Source organism: Myxine glutinosa, chromosome 4, assembly GCF_964187855.1.
Source record: "Myxine glutinosa chromosome 4, kmMyxGlut1.1, whole genome shotgun sequence".
Classification (NCBI taxonomy): Eukaryota; Metazoa; Chordata; class Myxini; order Myxiniformes; family Myxinidae; genus Myxine; species Myxine glutinosa.
The window spans coordinates 85,238,369-85,258,124 of NC_136264.1; the positions used below are offsets into that span (position 1 = coordinate 85,238,369).

Below are 19,756 nucleotides of genomic sequence, written 5' to 3' on the forward strand. Positions count from 1 at the left end.
GCAGCCTCCTCACTCTCTGCAGACCTGGACAAAATCACAGACTGGGCAAACAAATGGAACATGTCTTTCAATCCTGATAAATCTCACACTCTTACGATGTCTCTCCGAAAAGACCGACTGGAAAACCCTCCCATCCACTTTCTGAATAATCCTCTCCAAGAAGTTCTGTCACTCTAGCTTTTGGGTCTCACTATTTGCCATGATCTTTCCTGGGAAAACCACATTTCAAATCTGGCCTCCAAAGCCAGTCGCCGACTGGGCATCCTCCGTCGTGCGAAGTCCTTCCTTGGCACACCTGAGCTCCTCACCACATACAAGGCTTTCATCCGCAGCTCTATGGAATACTGGTCTGGTGCTCCTGCCTCACACCTAGCCCGTCTTCACGCTGTTGAAACCAAAGCGTTCAGAATCATTGGAATCTCCTGCGATGAAGCTAACTCCAAGGGCCTTTCACTCACTCACCGCAGGCAGGTTGGTGGTCTTTCCGTCTTCTACCGACTCCTCTCTGGCCTTGCCCCCCCAGCCTTCTCTGGGCTCTGTCCCCCAAATATTCCTACAGGTCGCACAAGATCTGCCTGCAACCCTCTTATGGTTAAACTGCCAAAATCAAGACTTTCTGCTCACCTTCACTCCTCTTTTCTCCTGCCTCTGGAACAAACTCCCTCACTCTCTTCAATCCCACTCCACCCTCCAGGTCTTTAAAACAGCTGTTCACCACCATCTCTTATCCTCCCCCATCCAAAACCTTGATCTATTCTACCCCGCTAATTTCGGTCCCCTTGTGTTTTATACTTCTCCCACCCCCCCACCCCCCCCTTCCCACACCTCCTGCCCCCAAGCCCTCTCCCTCCCACACTTCTCCCTGCTCTCAAATGTTGTGGTTGTGTGCTTCCCCTTCTCTCCCCATCTTGTCTTCCGCTCCCTCTTTTTGTATATTTTGTTTGTCTGGTTGATTTGTTTGTGAAATAAATGTTAGCTCTTTCACGAGCCTCGATTCAGTATACAAAAAAAACAAAAACCCAGCGAATATGCGGAACCCACGAATAAGAATGGCGGTGTCTGACTAACTCAGTCCTCGCTGTGTGATCGGGACGAATTCAGAACCAAGATACAGTGAAACAGCAGACTTGTCTTCCCATTCGTGTTCCGATTAGTGTTCAAAATATAACATTTTATTTCAATAAGTTGTTCCTCAATCATAAATTGATACGACCATAAATTGATAGGACGGACGTGATCCAATTGCTTAACCCCATTTTTCGCTTCACGTGTGCTGGGTAATAAATGTTCCTGCACAGGTGCTGAACTTTGAGGTGACCCATAATGGTCATGAAAGAAAACCTAGTTGTGCTGTTTTTTTGTTCAAACTGATAAAAGCTTATGTATAGGACAGGAAGACACCAGCTTTACTACACTGTGGGTGTGAGAAACTTGCCGTCCGTATTGCAGGTAGAATTTGTCCTCAAAATCTCTCAGACGCCGCCGAAGTTGACGTTTTTCAGCTTTGACCACCTTCAGCTGCTCTTGCAGCTCCGTACTGCAAGGGGAGAGGTGGAGACAAGAACCATGTAAAGGTAATGCAGGATGGGGCTGGTTTGTTTCACCCAGGGAAGTACTATTTGACAATGTAGCTTCGGCCAACCGTCTTGGCCAAATGATTCATTCCATCATTAAGTATCAGCCTGCTGTTGGCTTAGCGGTTAGGGTGCCAGCTTAGAATCCTGGTCGATCGCTGAATTAACACCAGGGGGGTTGACTCAGCCTGTCATCGTTCAGAGGTCGGCAAATTGAGTACCAGTTCACTGGTAATTCCCTGTGTGTCGCAAGAGGCGACTAACATGGTTGGCGGCAGGAAGGGCATCCGGCCATAAAACATTGCTTCAAAAAAGGGGATCAAAGTGCCTGAAAAAGTCCAACCCCTGCTCTGCGGGGGGGAATGGCCTCTAAAGGTGGTTCATTCATCATTAAGTATCAGATAGTCCGGCTGAACATTACTAAATTCTGACATGTAGTTCAAAATCCTTTTTATTACATAGTTCTCGAAGGACATGCCATGATGTGTGTAAAACACTTTCAATTTCCTGGCTCAAACCATAAAAAGTACCCAATAAGAGGAGAGCACTGCACGTTTCCATTGTGAGATGGCACGATACTCGCTAAATGCCTTGCACGGTCTATGGAGTTTAATAAGAGGCATTGAGAGGATAATTACAAAATAAATGGACAAAACAAATCGTGTCTCCGAGTTATGCAACACAACACAATCGGTGCAACTGAGCTCCATCTTCCCCTCCACACCTACAAATGCCAAAGTTTACCAATAGCTCACTTTTTACTCCTTGACAAGAACTCATTTTGCAAACTATTGCTTAAAAAACAAAAACCAAGTACAGATACATTCAAAGTGCAGATACACCGCCCTCATGCCAAATAATTAAATATCCTCCAGTGCAGCAATACCGCCGCGCAGCTCATAGAGACTGTATTTGGAGGGAGATGTGCACAATAATTGATTGATTAATTGCATAATTAAACCAAATAAAAGATTGTCATAAAATATTTTATTAATCAATTGGCTAATAGCATAACTAAACCACTAATGCTTCATCCGAAGATGCAACTTTTAGAAATTTAATTAAATAAGTCATTAATAAACAAGCTTCGAGGGAAGCAGAACTCAATTGAACTGACTGGACAACTTTAAAGTTTGATCAAAATCCATAAATATTTGTGGGCGTTAGTCTTAACGTCGTTTCGGAGCTGAAAACAATATGGCGGCCATTTTGTGACGGATCGGGTTGGAATGCAATAGCAACCTCACTTGTGTGGTAAGGGTTAAACATTCTAAGTTTGATCAAAATCGTGGACACGAAAGTGTTGACGTCGTTTTCATGACCAAAAACAAAATGGTCGCCTGGGTCCGCCATTTTTCAACGGATCGGGCTAAAATGTAATACCAACCTGGTCCTTGGGGTAAGGATGCTGCATGTCAAGTTTGATCAGAATCCGTTGATATTTGTGGACGCTGGAGTGTTAACGTCAAAAGGTTAACGGACGACAGACGACGGAGGAATCAGTATGTGATGAACTCGTCCAGTTGAGTTAAAAACTTAAATAATTAATTTATTAATCAATAAATAAATAATCTATTAATTGATTAATCAATAAATAAAAAATACCCTTTCCAGCCAAATCACTTGGTCATTGTCATGTCCAAATATCAGCTTCCAAGCTCAAAAGGTGCCTGAGATTGCCCAGAGGAGAAATAGAATAAATAAATAATAATGAAAATAAATAAATAATAATCATAAAAAAATCAAATGATTAATCAATTGGCTAATATAACTAATAAATCACCATTTCATCCGAATCTGTAACTAAAAAAAATTAAAAAAATTTAGTCATTAATCGAATAATTAAATAATTACTCGATTAATTGATCAATAAATCAAAAATAGCCTTTACAGCCAAATCACTGTCATTGGCATATCCAAATATCAGCTTCCTAACAAAAGGTGCCTGAAATATTGCCCAGATGAGAAAGGAAATGCACAAGTACTTAATAAATCGATAATAATTAAATAACTCATCAATTCATTCATTCATTCATCAAAAAAAAAAAAAACGTTTTTGACAAACTACTTACTCACTATTTTGCCCAAATTTCAGCTTCCTAGCTCAAAGGATGGCTGAGATATCGCCCGGACAAACAAACAAGAAAACAAGCAGAGTGAAAACTGAGTACTCCCTTTCAGCGTGCGTCATTGCCGAGCCCCCTTCGGTGCCTGGCAATGACGTTATGCAGTGCCTGGAGATGGCATAGGAAAGGAGCAGTGTACAAAAAAAATAATCGCACCAGTGTCCAAAGGAAGTGGTTCAGTTTGGCGTTTTTAATATGAAATAGGTGAAGCCTAGAACTAACGAAACCCATTGGAATGAAACATGGTGGGATAGAAAGGTTCTCCGTCCCTCTCCCCATACTAGCAGCAGGGGGTCGTGCTGACTAATTTGTACATCGGCAAAACGATGGGTAGGCTCTTCTGGTATATAGATAAGGAGTCCATGCTCATGGAGAAGCGTGAACACAGAACGAACGCAGGGTAGAGATGAGAGACCTGGAGGAAGAATGGACATGGAAGAACGAGAGCAGGAGCAGGAAGACAGTTGGTGAACAAGCAGGATAGAGGTGCAAACTCTCAATCACAGAAGTGGAAAGGTAAACGGTTTATGAAGCAGAAATTGAACAAACAAACACAAGAGGAGGAGGAGGATGAGGGAGTTGGGGGAGGAAACAAGACAACTGAGAAACACAGAGGTGGGCTTCGGGAGGGTTAACGGAGGTAGAAAATATAATTGGTAGGGATAGGAGATGAGATTGGAGTAAACAGGTGTCTGAGCATTGGAAAGAATAACGAGATTAATCAGAAGCTCAACTTGTGTCAGGTTTGGTTGACATCTCGTTTCCCAAGTTACCTCGGTGACTAAGACCTTCAATTGAAGGGAACATGACCTTATCCATTGACCCTTTGAATCCAAAATCGAACAAGTTAGTCTTTGTACACCAATCCATACTTGTGCCAAGTTTAGTTGAAATCCCTTCAGTGGTTCACAAGTTATTGTGGAAACAAAAACACTGATGGACGGACAACACAAAAACACTACAGTTGTGGAGGCACAACACATTGGGCATCAGGCTGTGAGGGAGCACTTATGTTATAAGTGTACAAAACATGGACGGTGATATACATGTCCAACCTTTTCCTGGCTAAATATACAAGAAATATTCAAATGGAGTTCTCTTTGCTCAAAAGGTTAATTAATGCAAGAAGGATAAAAAAAACATTTAAAGACAAATGGTGAGGAGATTTATGGCAGTAGCTTAACCAGTGGAACCTGGTTAACAAGTGTGGAACCGGAGTTAATTCATTTATTGTAAATATTTAAATGTCGCATTTATACATCCAAACTTGATTTTTAAATCAGAAAAATAAATTCACACCAACCACAATGCATTTTAAACTGGCGCTTGAAGTCGATTCAAAGGTGCGAGTGTTGGCATTGTGGACGCACCGGGACGCTGCGTGCAGATTGGCGAGCTTATTGTCCATCGCACGGTTGTTCGTCCTGCCTTCTTCCACGGGAGAGACAAAGCCGTCCTGCTCGTGCTCTTCATACTGACAGGCCTGAAGCCTTGGCCGAAATACCAGGGGCCGAGGGGCCGCCGAGGCCCTGAACCCCATGGACCCTTGTCCTTCTTCTTCCGAGCCTTCCTCCTCCTGCACAGAGGACCTCACCGTGAGCTGATAAAAGTGGCGTTTACGTTTCATCTCGATTAAAGGTCACATGAAAAATTAAAGATCCATTGAGCGATAGGGAAATACATATGTATGATCATGGAATACAGATGTGATCAGACACTTCAGTTATGGATGAAAATGATTTTCAAAGGGCACCATGACCTGTTAATTCTAAAATTGAATCGTTCATCTTTGTATTCCAGTTCATACATGTGAAGTAGAAGTATGGTTCAAATATATTGATTTGGTTAATAAGTTGTTGCATAAATCGATTGAAACTAGTATGCGCTGCTTTCTCACCTGACACTCAGCATTTAAAGGATAGAGTGCGGAGAATTAGAGATAGACTGTGTGGTGTAATGAGGAGGAAGAGGAGGGCGCAGGGTGGATAAATCACAATTGCTTCACTGTCCGTGGAGATAGTGTCATAGGTCGGTACCCAGGGTGCACCAGAGAGTTGTTATACTCTTTCGAGGTCAGCGACTGTTTGCCTGAAGTTAAGCCCAGTGTTGTCTAATGTCTGTCTGCATGTACCAGCTTTTCCATGAGGCTAATAACTCCTTCTAAACTAGAGGTTCCAGGGAACCTGAACTCAACTGGTCTATATCAATATGGTTAGAATATGCATAATAGAACCACAAACTTCAGTCACGTGAAAAAGTAGTAAGTACACCCCATGTAAGGTTTTGACTTTTTCAACATATTTCAACATACAGCTATTTGATCTTCATTTCAAGAATATTGATAGATAAAGGTGATATAATATAACAAATATCATGAAACATTTACATTTTGTAGTCCATTGTATAATTTAAATAAACATAAATGCAAATTTCACATGTGGAAAAAGTAAGTACACCCCTACATTTATCACTACTTCAAATACCTAAAATTAGAATCAGCTGCACCAGCTCATGTGCAAATGATTAGAACATCGTCAGAGAGGATCTTGGAGGAACCTGTCTTATTTAAACCTCAGACATTTAGTTTGGTTTGCTCTTTGTTGTTGAAGTGTGCGGCGTCACCATGCCTAGATCAAAAGAGCTCTCTGAGGCCTTCAGAAAGAAGGTTATAGATGCCGACGAGTCTGGGAAGGGATTTAAAAAGATCTCCAAACAATTTGAAATCAATCATTCGACTCTCTGGAAGATCATCTACAAGTGGAGAAGATTCCAAACAACTGCCAACTTGTTCAGGCCAGGCCGCCCCAGCAAGTTCAGCCCGAGAGCAGACCGCAAGATGCTGAAAGAAGTCTCTAAGAACCCCAGAATGTCATCACGGGACCTACAGGTAGCTCTTGCCACTGTTGATGTCAAAGTGCACGAGTCTACCATGAGAAAGACGCTGCACAAATTTGATCTACATGGGAGGTGTGCCAGGAGGAAACCTTTGCTGTCCAGAAAGAACATCAGGGCAAGACTAAAGTTTGCCAATGAACACCGAGGCAAAGACCAGCACTTCTGGAACAATGTGTTCTGGACAGATGAGTCAAAGGTAGAGCTATTTGGCCACAGTACCAGAAGACATGTTTGGCGAAAACCAAAGACAGCATTTGACCACAAGAACCTGATACCAACTGTAAAGCATGGTGGTGGAAATATTATGGTTTGGGGCAGCTTTGCTGCATCAGGGCCTGGGCAGCTCACCATCATAGAATCCACTATGAATTCTTCATTGTACCAGAGGGTGCTTGAGGATAATGTGAGGCCATCTGTCAGAGAATGTTGAAGCTCAACCGAAGGTGGACCTTGCAACATGACAATGACCCTAAACATACCAGTAAATCCACCAAGGAATGGCTGAAAAGAAAGAAATGGAGGGTTCTGGAATGGCCAAGTCAAAGCCCGGATCTAAATCCCATCGTGATGTTGTGGGGGGATTTGAAATGAGCTGTGCATGCAAGAAACCCCTCAAACATCGCACAGCTGAAAGAATTCTGCATGGAGGAGTGGGAAAAAATTTCTCCCACTCAATGTCAGAGACTGGTAGACAGTTATAAGAAATGCCTACTTGAGGTTGTTTCTGCCAAAGGGGGCAAGACCACCTATTAGAGCCAAGGGTGTACTTACTTTTTCCACATACGAAATTTGCATTTATGTATATTTAAATTATACAATGGACTACAAAATGTAAATGTTTCATGATATTTGTTACATTATATCACCTTTATCTATCAATATTGTTGAAATGAAGATCAAATAGCTGAAAGTTGAAATATGTTGAAAAAGTCAAAACTTTACATGGGGTGTACTTACTTTTTCACGTGACTGTATATAGTTTATATGTGCTAAAGAGGTACAGTAACGTTGAAGGTATCTCATGTTTAAACAGGAAACTAGAAAAAAATTGAGTTTTAAGTGAGGCATGAAAAGTAAAACTACAATTACTTTTCTCAGATTTCAGACTTTAATTTATTTAGATAGACTTGGTCAAATTTTCAAATATCTTTAAGTGGCAAAAGGCACAAGTTTCATCAAACGTGATCAGTATTTGTGACCTTTAGAGCTTGGACGTCGTCCAAACTGATGTTTATGGGTCAAGTCATGTCGTAGGTCACGACGAGATCAATTTTCGGACATCGTCAAACCCCGTAATATATGTGTTGAGGTTTGTTACATACTGTCTACACATCAAGTTTCAGCCTTCTAGCTACATTAGGAAGTACCAGATTGACAAAAACTGATTTTTCAATATGGCTGCCCTGCCGTGCCCATTTTTGGGCGTGCAACGCCCAAATGCAATCCCAAACTAGTTTATGTCTTAAAGATGCTGCATAACAAGTTTCATCAAATTTGTTCAATATTTGTGACTTTTAGAGCGTAGACGTCGAATTGTTTACAGACGACAGACAGACAGATGACAGACGGACACTGGGTGTCAACAAAAACTCAGCTGGACATAGTCCAGTTGAGTTAAAAATGTCACCAAAATATTCAAATTCAGTTTTTTTGGTTTCTATTTTGGTTTGTTTTCAATCTATTTATTACCTCCACCACCGAAGGTGTACTGAGGTTATGTTTTCAGTAAAATCCACGTTTGTTTGTCTGTCTGTGAGCAAGATATCTCAAAACTTCATGGGCGAATTTGGAAGCAACTTGGTGGACAGGTTCTAATCCTCCCTCCTCCACCTTCCCTGCACTCCCCACCCACCAGTATCTATATTGGAGCCGTGTCTGTCTGTTTGTCGTGTTATAAATTGAGAACGGATTAATAGATTACAATAAATCCAACTAAGGTGGATTCGGGTAACTCCCGGGAGTTTGTGATCCCCCCCCAAAAAATTTTTTTTTTGGCTTCAAATTCTTTTTATGGGTACATGGATACACGTGTGAAAACTGCAAATGCCAACATGTGACCGTTGGTTATCCCTGCACGGAGAGCAGGATCTCCCAGGAATCCTTTTTTTGGTCTTCCCCCATAGATTAGCCATTGCAGCAAAGATTGGTATTTCCGTCGGTGAAACGACGGGTCTTCTATCTTACTATAATTCACCAAATGTCCGTCCGTCCGTCCGTTCGTTCGAAGGTACAGCAAAAACGGCTGAACCGATCGCAACGATATTTTGGGTGGGTAATCCTGGGATCTCCTGGAGTAAAAGAGGCTATATTGTTTTTCCAATTTCAGCTTTGGCCTCCAGAATTTTCAGGTTTGGACTCCCGCATCACGTTATTTTCCCGGGTGCCGCACAAACGGCTGCACCGATCGGACTCGGTGACCTCGGACAAAGACCTTTTATAAGGACATGGGTTGAATCCCTGCTTGAGAGAATGCCAACCCCCTCCCCGCCATCACGGTCGTCTCAACAACTCACAATCCCACGAGATATATGGAAAGGACGACCCAAAACCAATTATCTTCTTTTTGATTCGTATATAAACATCATTAAAAGTAAATAATGACCTCAGCCAGAGTTCAAACGACGTGGGTTTAATCTCTACATGAGAGAATTCCACATAGCTATTTGGCGGTGTATAAGCTAACAGATCGCTGTCTCCATTGATCTTGCCGAGGCCGTAACACCTATCGGCTCAAAATCCTTTTAACTGTTGACTTGCTCGTGTTTACAATGAAGGAAACATTAACAATGTTGTTAAAAGTTTATTTTGTGATTAATTTGTGAATGGAGTTATGTAGTTTGGAATGAAATGAGATATCGAGTTCAAGTGAATGACGACATGCAGGGATGGTTTCTAACTTCTAAACGTGAACTTCGCGGATCGCCATATGCAGATTCGCCACGGACCCACGATCGATGTTTCTATACGTGAACGTACCCGTTTGTTTGCGAACGGGTACGTTTTTCATGGAAGTCCTTCACAAACTTGCTGTCCATGTCTGATGTGCAACTGAAGGTGCTACAGGAATGTGGAATTTCTTGGTTTCATGGTTTAGCATTTGCCTGTTTGCTTCTGGCCTCCCACCCGTGCGTAGCACGGGTATCTCACTAGCGGAAAGATGCCATTCTTCTTGCAGAAACAAACCCTAAACCCTTAGGGAAGGATATCAATACAGATTTGCATTCTAAAATGTCAAAAATAGAACAGCCAGATGAAAGATTGCCAGGCAGATTGGCCTATCACGATGAGAGCAAGTTGCTCAACTGTTGGGGGGTGATCAGCTCACTATGATGGGAATGTCCCTGGCTCGGGCGAGGATATGCTTCACCAAGCGGTAACGATCGTACATGGGCTTCACGAAGTGTTTATCTTGTCTGGTGATCTATAAAAAAAATCAGCAATCAGCAAATCAAAAAACACAACAAGTAATCAGCAATTCACACTTCCCATAGTGTCTGTGATGAAATAATGTGATGGATCAGCTATTACAAATACAGTCGACCTTTCGAGCAATTCAACCAGATTCTGTAACGTAATGGTTCGATCGTCTGCCTAGAGGTTTCAACCCCAGCCAAGTGATACCAAAGACTTCAAAAGTGGTATGTGTTACTTCCTTCCTTGACGATCAGCATTTTAAAAGGAGAGAGCACAGATAAACAACCCTAGGTTGTCAATCACAGTGCAAGCTTGTATGGGCCCAATGGCTTCCTCCTGCATCGAGTTAATTTGTAAGGGAACTCGTAGTATTATTATTCGAAGCTGACAAGAACCATAACCATTTCGGGAATACATCACAGTATGCAATGCATTGGAATGAATGATTGTTAGCACTCGACAAGCAATCCCTTACAAGATGAATAACCCAGAGAACTTTGTTAAAATGGCGTCTACAAAAATGATTCCTGTACTTAAGACAAGGTAGTACATTTCAGACATTAAGCAAATAAGCAGAGAATTACGTTAAAGGTACTGATGCACAAGGGCCTACTCATTTTGAAAGATAGCTGGATCTTCACCATCCACAAGACAAATGCAAACAGGACAGCCAGCTTCACGTCCCCATTCGAAGCAGAGCATGCTCTAAGACGCAGCAACCCAAAATGACATTGGTTTCACTAAAAACTACTGTTCTGGTTCAGAGAAAAGCTCGAATTTCGAACAGACAGCTATCAAATTGTGTTAAACTCACCGGACGCCCATGCTCGCTCTCGTAGTGTAGAAGGCTTTTCTGCAGCACCAACTTCTCTCCCAACAGCTGGTCTCGTGTCATTTCCTGCAAAGAAAGAAAAAAGATTCAACCACTGCACCGACTCCCGCCGCACCCACTTCAGCATCAGGACACAATCGCCTATCTCCAATATACAGCAACATGTGGAACGCGCATCAATGTTTTATCAAAATAATTAAAGAACCATCTATGTTACACGAGACCAATTTTGAGGAAAAGTGGAAATCTTTTAATTAGTACAATTGTAAGATCTTATAAGATCTAAAAGAAATGTTTGGTAGTTTCTAACACGGTCACTTGCTGCAACATTGGCAGGCAGGCAAAAATTTGACCAATGAACCAGGAACGTCCATTACAGCAACCGTGGGTTAGAAATGACCAAACATTTTTGGAAACTGTTTCCACCCGAAAGTAGAGTTCCTGCTCCAGAGAACCGATGGATGCATCTTTGGTGCTGCAAAGGACAGAACGAAGGTAGATCACTGCTAGAGCTGTGGTCCAGTCAATATGCACCATTTTGGAGAGATAAAGTGCAAATTTACATGCACCACAAGTAAATTGTCCCTCTTTCATTCCTGACATGGGCAAGCCACTGGAGGTAAATTATTTTGATTGGGGAGTGAGTTTATAACATGGTCATGGTCTCTTTACGTGGCTGTATTAAATCCTGAGTATCGTTTCCGACTCACCTCCGTGAATCGGCCTCGGTGAGTGAGGCACTTCCAAGACAAGAAGTCACAATGAATAATGTGGCCGTCATGCCCAAATGGCTCACAGAACATGGACTTGGCACGACTACCACAAGTAAAGGGTCAAAACAGAATTATGAATGGAAGAGGGCGGGCAGACAGGGAGGAGACAATAGCCTGATAATACAGAGCTGGAGGAGACAATAGCCTGATAATACAGAGCTGGAAATGAACATCACTTAAAACAATAAAAATACCTCAGGGTTATTTGGCCGGCCTGCCTCCTTTCGTAATTCTCCAAGCCTGCGCCACAGCCCATCAACAGTCTGCTCGACCGAAGGCCCACTATTGCCTGGCTCGTCGAGATCTGCGCTTGCCTCGCTTTCCGACGCGGACGATCCGAAGCTCCGAGGAAGTGTGTGCCTTCGCTTTGGCTCCTCCCCCAAGAAGCCCATATCTGTCCCCTGTTGTCGCAGCCGTATATCTGCGTGAACATGATGCGGTAATGGATGGGACACGAAAGGTAACGATAAAATTGCAAACTCCACCATTGAGGCAGGAGAGGACCTCACCTCTGAGCTGTTTGCGCACACGCGATAACTCATTCATCCACTTGAGAACGTCTGGATCTGCGGCCTTGTCACTGTGGCTCGGCTGTGTGTGGGCAAAAATGGTAGATGGGAGGGAAGAAGATAATGACCACAGTCTTGTAACACTGTCTAAATTATTCAAATTAATTGTGAAGAACAACAACTACAGACGTTATGTTGGTAAAGGCGAAAGCACCTGTGGTTCATCAATTCACAGTACCACATCAACCTTCTGTTGGCTTTTGTTGGGCCTTAAGCAAGTGGAGGTGGCAATAAAGTCGAAAGTACAAAGGGTTCAAAGTCTTTCAGGCACGAGTCCAAAGAATATTTAGAGCCTGTGCACTGTACAGCATCGTTATTATTCAGTCATGTTTTCATCCATGACCTTAACACATTGTAACTCATTATACGACAGTCGGCAATTGCGACTTGCGGAATCTACCCAGTCTTTGGACAACAGGCAAGTTCCAACTTTCCTGCCAAAAAACGAGCGTTTCAGAAGCTCTAACCTGCTTCAGAGTTTCCCCACCGTCTGGCCACTATGCATCGAACTTTCGCTATGGTTTATAAAAGAGTGCTTTCAAGTTGCTGTTTATCAAATACCATTTGTTGTTGTGGCACCTATATTTTAATCACATCAAATAATGATAACATAACGAGTTTGGATTTTTTGCATGCAAGCAAAACTGGCTTCCAGAGGTAACCACAGACTGGGAATCTCCTTTGTTCAAAGTGATTCCTAGAAAAATAAGAACTACTCAATCTACAATGCCTTTGTGTATAGTTCAATTGAGTGAGGTGACGGCCCAGAATCAAACGTCCTCCGCTGGACTCTTATGGCATCTAAACCTCTCGACATTATTGGAATTTCCCGCCATGAGGCCGAAGCACAAGGTCTGTTGCTTTCACATCGCAGGCATGGTGGTGACCTCTCCATTTTTTTTTAAACCGCATAACCTTAGGTCTAGCTCTCCCAGCACAGTAACTCCATGATGTATGAACTCTTCCAGTCACCCCCTCAAAGTTAAATTCCCAAAATGCAGGCTGACCATACATCACATCAAGTCTTTTGTTCCTCGCTTCTCGAGTCTGTGGAACCATATTCCAAAGGCTGTGCTATCCCACTCTCTACTCCAGGGTTTAAAGCAGACGGTGCACCACCATCTCAGATCATTCTCCATATCAATACCCACAATCTTTATTACCCCAATTAACCCTTTAATTACCTCACATTACCCATAATCTGTGTGTTGTACCATCCCCCTAACAGTGATGACTCTATCTCTATCTGTCTTTTTTTTCTGTCCTCTTTCTCTTTCTCTTTCTCCTCCTTCTTCTCTTCTCTTCTCTTCTCTTCTCTCTCTCCATGGACAAACTTTAACAATACATCCCAACTCTCTTCATCATATGTGGCAATTTCAAATGTCACCATACAACTTGGCTGGGTGTTGGTACCTGTTACGGATTCGTAACTTCCGTTATTGTGGTTTTCCTCCACTTGAAAGATTTCGGATTCTATGTACCATTATTGTCTTCCCAAGGTTTATTGTTTATGAACAGTTATTAAAAGTTAATAACAGGAAACCGAACAAGAAGACAATGAGGTGAAGAGGAAGAAGCAGTGCAAGTAAAGTCGGGGAGGACGTGTGACGTCAGCACTCCGTAACGAGCAAGGTTTACCGGAAGCCGCGAGGGGATTTTGAGTTCCTGGAAGGGACATCCGGCGATAAGAATATTCGCTGGAGTGGAGAAATCTGCGTAGACAGATTTGGGGCGCTGAGATTCCGATGAATCCTCGTCTCGTCGCATCGGCTCAAGCTAGAGCCGTCGGCCATCTTGAACCCCGTGCTTCGGACACCTGTGAAGGTTTACTTCGTGTCATCTTCACCCCCAACATCCTACCGTCTGTCGGGGATGAGTGGGTGCGACCGCTTCATGTCCAATTACGTTGCGGTTTGCTGAGTGAGCGGTGAAGGTGCGCTTCTGGAGGGCGCCGTTGTACAGTTTGGCGGGAAGAGCACCCTTGCCCACTGTACCCGCTTCGGATATCGACTGGAGAGCGAGATTCGGGCTTCGCCCGGATTTCGTTCCATCGACCGCTGGAGCGAATCCCATTTGCCTTGGGAAAAGTCATAGAGACATTGAGGAGTGTCCTTTTCACTCGTGGGAGCAGAGTTATTTGACTTTATATAAGAGATATTTAGAGTGCACTCTTAATGGCCATTTGTTGTACCGTTATACCTGTGTGTGACTTATAATACAAGTTTGTTCATTTATAATCATTGGTGTGGTTTCACTATTGATTTTCACCACAGGGTAACATATTTTTCTGCCGGGGTTCCTCTCAGGGTTCGGAGGTCACCGAGACCAGGAGATTGTAGGGGACCCCGTAACAGAAATTGGGGGCTCGTCCGGGATATAAAATTCCTTAAATATCGTCCGGGATAGAATTCCCTAGCATTCCCAAATTTTCAAATTTTGGAAATTTTTCAACATTCCCAAATTTTTCAAAAAATTTTTTTTGGCTTTTTTTGGAAATTTCTTGTGTGAAGGTTAACAGGTGTTAACGGATAGTCACCATGGAGATTGACGCAGAGAAGTTTACAGCGACCCCTAGTGAGGCACAGTTCCGAGCGTTACTAAAATCGGAACTCTTGATATTGGGCAAACATTTTAGCTTGGAGGTCCGAGCTAAAATGAAGAAAACAGAGATGCAGACAGTGGTGATAGAATATATGGTGGAACTAGGAACATGCAGTGAGGGAGCCTTGGATTGGTTACGAGGAGAACAAGAAAATGTGGAGCTCCAAAAAATGGAGATGCAATTGCAGAGCCAGGAAAGGTTAGAAGACAAAAAAGCAGAGGAAAGGTGAGCTGCAAGGGAACTCGAAGCAGAGGAGAGAAAAGCCGAAAGGGAGTTAAAGGACCGTGAATTGGCGCGTCAGCAGGAAATTAAAGTCAAGGAGCTGGAGTTAATGAGAGAACGGGGAGAGGTACCACCCATGCCGACTGGTTCGACAACTAGTCAAAACACCTGGGATGTTGGCAGACATGTGAGGCTGGTTCCACCCTTCAATGAAAAGGAGGTAGCGAAGTTTTTTTTTTACACTTTGAGAAAGTGGCTCAACTGCTAAAATGGCCTGAGGAGTCCTGGACCATATTAGTGCAAAGTGTTCTAGTGGGTAAAGCTCAAGATATTTATTCGGCTTTACCGATTGAGCAATGTGCAGATTATGAGATAGTGAAGAAAACCATTCTCAAGGCCTATGAATTGGTCCCTGAAGCTTACCGGCAAAAATTCCGGAACGCCAGGAAGAGGGAGAATGAGACCCATGTGGAGTTTACCAGAATGAAAGAAACGATGTTTCATCAGTGGTGTGATTCAAAAGAAGTCGGGAAAGACTTCGAACTATTGCGACAATTGATCCTGGTGGAGGAATTCCAACAGTGTGTCCATGAGGACATTAAAGTACATCTGGAGGAAAGGAAAGTACCAAAGTTGTATGAGGCAGCAACCATGGCAGATGACTATGCCTTAACACACAGGATGAGGTTCCATAAACCTAACTTCCCACCTAGAGTTCGCACGGAGAGTTATGATACATCTGGTGCGGAGAACGAAGATTCAGGGGGGCGGCCTCGAGATGACTATGAGGACCACTCTGATACTACGATTTCTAGAAATCAGAAGACAACAGTTCCAAGGCAGACTTATCCTCCGGGAGGCTCGAGGCAAACCACGAGGTTCTCCTCCGGGCCTACTTGCGGTTTTTGCCATAAACCTGGACACTTGATGTCCCACTGTTATGCTCTGGGAAAGGAAAATCAGGAGCGGAGTTCGACTAGTACCACTCCGAATGCAATGGCAAATGTGAGTGATCGCCCTCAAAAGGGTTACCAACCATTTATTTCAGAGGGGTTTGTGTCACTGGATGGAGCCTCGACTCGCCGGAGACCCGTTAGGGTATTGAGGGACACCGGAGCACATCAATCTTTAATGCATGAAGGCATCTTGCCATTGTCAGAGGAGACGGCAACTGGTGATAGTGTTCGTTTACAGGGGATTGGTGGCTGTGTTAGAGCTCCACATCATGCCATCCATTTGGAGTCCGATGTGGTGTCAGGACCGGTCACCGTAGGTTTACAAGCCACTCTTCCTGTAGAGGGAGTATCTGTTGTTATCGGGAATGATTTGGCCGGTGGTCAAGTTTATGGTAACCCGATGGTTGTTAAAAAGCCCAGTAGGGAAAATAACACCACATTAGTTAGGGATGGCGACAAATTTAGCAAGTTATTTGTAGGGGGACTGAACTTCAAAACAAAGGAAGATGTTCTGGAGTCTGCCTTCAGCAAATATGGACCACTCTTGGAAGTGCTGCTGATAAAAGACAAGGAGACACAAAAGTCAAGAGGGTTTGGCTTTGTCACGTTTGAAAACTCAAAGGACGCCAGAGTGGCAGAAAAGGATCTGAATAGCAAGGAGTTGAAAGGTCGGACCATAACAGTAGGGAAGGCATTTCCTAGGTGTCGAAGGGGCTACAGAGGAGGACCACGGAGTAGTAGTGCTGGTGGCCGCAATCCATATTATTATGGAGGCTCCTGAAGGAAGGATTATCAGAGCAGTGATAATCAGAGCAGTGAATAGCGGAAGGAGACCGCTATTCATGTGACTACCGTGATAAGTGGTCCAACCGGGATTGTTAGGAAAGTTAGAAAGAGTTGAAGCACTGAATGCTGCGGAGCAGCCGAGCCAGGATTCCTACATGGATCAACCGTGAACGCCGCGTTCCTAAAGGCGTCCATGTGGTGAACTTTCCTACACGGACTAACCGTGAACTCCACGTTCCTAAAGCCGTCCATGTAGTGAATAGGTCCAGACCTCACCACCCAACCACCATGGAACCTGGCCCTCAGCTCGGCCTCCCAGAAAAAGTGCCAGCGATTTGCTTGACTTTGGATTTTTGATCACCACCCCTTAACCTTCATGCAAAAGAAACGAAAAGTGAAAAATCAAAGGTTGATGAGATGGTGTTTGGCTTTGCAGGAGTTCAACTTGGAAATTGAACATGTAAAGGGCAGGGACAATGTCGTTCCTGATGCTTTGTCCAGAGTGAATTAACTTTGGAAATCTCTGTGGGTTGTGTGAAATTTTGTTGCTTTATTTTTTGGGGAATGTTGAATATTGTTGCCCACGCAAATTGATGATTTGGGTTGGGAATTTACTTGCTTGTTTAAAGAGTTTGTATGCAAAGAAAGATTTTGCTGTGTTCAAACTTTCTTTCTTGAGGGGGGGAAGTGTTACGGATTCGTAACTTCCGTTATTGTGGTTTTCCTCCACTTTAAAGATTTCGGATTCTATGTACTATTATTGTCTTCCCAAGGTTTATTGTTTATGAACAGCTATTAAAAGTTAAAAAGGTTAACTTAAAATGACACAGGAAACCGAACGAGAAGACTGAGGTGAAGAGGAAGAAGCAGCGCAGGTAAAGTCGGGGAGGACGCGTGACGTCAGCGCTCCGTAACGAGCAAGGTTTACCGGCAGCCGCGAGGGGATTTTGAGTTCCTGGAAGGGACATCCGGTGATAAGAATATTCACTGGAGTGGAGAAATCTGCGTAGACAGATTTGGGGCGCTGAGATTCTGATGAATACTCGTCTCGTCGCATCGGCTCAAGCTCGAGCCGTCGGCCATCTTGAACCCCGTGCTTCAGACACCTGTGAAGGTTTGCTTCGTGTCATCTTCACGCCCAACATCCTACCGTCTGTCAGGGATGAGTGGGTGTGACCGCTTCGTCTCCAATTACGTTGCGGTTTGCTGAGTGAGCGGTGAAGGTGCGCTTCTGGAGGGCGCCGTTGTACAGTTTGACGGGAAGAGCACCCTTGCCCACTGTACCCGCTTCGGATATCGACTGGAGAGTGAGATTCGGGCTTCGCCCGGATTTCGTTCCATCGACCGCTGGAGCGAATCCCATTCGCCTTGGGAAAAGTCAGAGACATTGAGGAGTGTCCTTTTCACTCGTTGGGAGCAGTGAGTTATTTGACTTTTTTTTTTTTTTTTTTGTATACAAGATCGAGGCTCATGAAAGAGCGAACATTTATCACACAGAAAGACAAACCGACAAACCGACACATAACCGACAAACCGACACATAAAACAAATAACATCGGGAGCGGTAGACAAGATGGGGAGAAAGGGGAAAGGACACAAACACAACATTTGAGAGCAGGAACCGAGAGACATGGAGACATCGAGAGATCTGTGGGAGGGAGAGGGCTTTGGGGGGGAGGCATGGGAAAGGGGGTGGGAGAGGCATAAAACATATGGACACTGCCAGGACTACCAGGAAAGAAGTTGGAATTACAAACAAGGTGGATCGGGGGGGAATTAGTGGGGGTAGAAAAGATCAAGGTTTTGGATGGGGGAAGATAAGAGATGGTGGTGAACAGCTGTTTTAAAGACCTGGAGGGAGGAGTGGGATTGAAGGGAGTGTGGGAGTTTGTTCCAGAGGCGGGAGAAAAGAGGAATGAAGGAGTGAAGGTGAGCAGAGAGCCGAGATTTCGGCAGTTTAACCATCAGAGGCTTGCTGGCAGATCTTGTGCGACCTGTAGGAATATTTTGGGGACAGAGCACAGAGAGAGCTGGGGGAGCAAGGCCGGAGAGGAGTCGGTAGAAGACAGAAAGACCACCTACCTGCCTGCGGTGAGTGAGTGAAAGGCCCTCAGAGATAGCTTCATCGCGGGAGATTCCAATGATTCTGAAAGCTTTGGTTTCAACAGCGTGAAGCCGAGATAGGTGTGAGGCAGGAGCACCAGCCCATAGGGGAGAACAGTATTCCATTGAGCTGCGGATGAAAGCCTTGTATGTGGTGAGGAGCTCAGGTGTGCCTAGGAAGGACTTCGCACGACGGAGGATGCCCAGTCGGCGACTGGCTTTGCAGGCCAGCTTGGAAATGTGGTTTTCCCAAGAAAGATCATGGCAGATAGTGAGACCCAAAAGCTTGAGCGACATAACTTCTTGGAGAGGATTGTTGAGAAAGTATATGGGAGGGTTGTCCAGTCGATCTTTTCGCAGACATAGTAAGAGTGTGAGATTTGTCAGGATTGAAAGACATGTTCCACTTGTTTGACCAGTCTGTGATTTTGTCCAGGTCTTCAGAGAGTGAGGAGGCTGCAGACTGCCGATCTGAGGGAAGAGGAATGGAGCGGCAGAGAGTGGAGTCATCAGCAAAGAGATAGAGAGGATTTTCCAGAGAGTCGGAGAGATCATTGATAAAGACCAGAAAAAGCACAGGGCCCAGCACACTGCCTTGGGGAACTCCAGCCTGAACAGGAAGGGGAGATGAGAGAAATCCATTCAGGGCCACACGTTGACTACGACCAGAGAGGAAGTCCGCAAGCCATGCATGGAGATTTCCATGGATACCATAGGAGTAGAGTTTGGTGAGCAGAGCTGGGTGCCAGACCGTATCGAAGGCACGTGATACGTCAAGGGAGACAGCTCTGATTTCCTGTTTGGCATTGAGGACCTCGATCCATTGTTGAGACAGGAGAAGCAGCATGTCCAGAGTAGAGTGACTTGGTCTGAATCCAAATTGATGATCAGAGATCAAGCCATT

At 44.1% G+C, this 19,756-nt stretch overlaps 1 protein-coding gene across 14 annotated transcripts in view; it reads right to left on the bottom strand.

Annotated features, from left to right (window-relative positions):
* LOC137424940 (protein FAM13A) overlaps positions 1–19,756 on the bottom strand; it is a 136,032-nt gene that overhangs the window by 5,076 nt on the left and 111,200 nt on the right. For all 14 annotated transcript variants that reach the window (XM_078776111.1, XM_078776110.1, XM_078776107.1 and 11 more), the window contains 6 exons: positions 12,124–12,205; positions 11,809–12,035; positions 10,824–10,907; positions 9,921–10,016; positions 5,071–5,276; positions 1,436–1,537 (listed from right to left, as the gene is read on the bottom strand). In XM_078776111.1, coding sequence (XP_078632237.1) covers positions 1,436–1,537; positions 5,071–5,276; positions 9,921–10,016; positions 10,824–10,907; positions 11,809–12,035; positions 12,124–12,205 — 797 coding nt within the window. The remainder of the gene's footprint in view (positions 1–1,435; positions 1,538–5,070; positions 5,277–9,920; positions 10,017–10,823; positions 10,908–11,808; positions 12,036–12,123; positions 12,206–19,756) is intronic.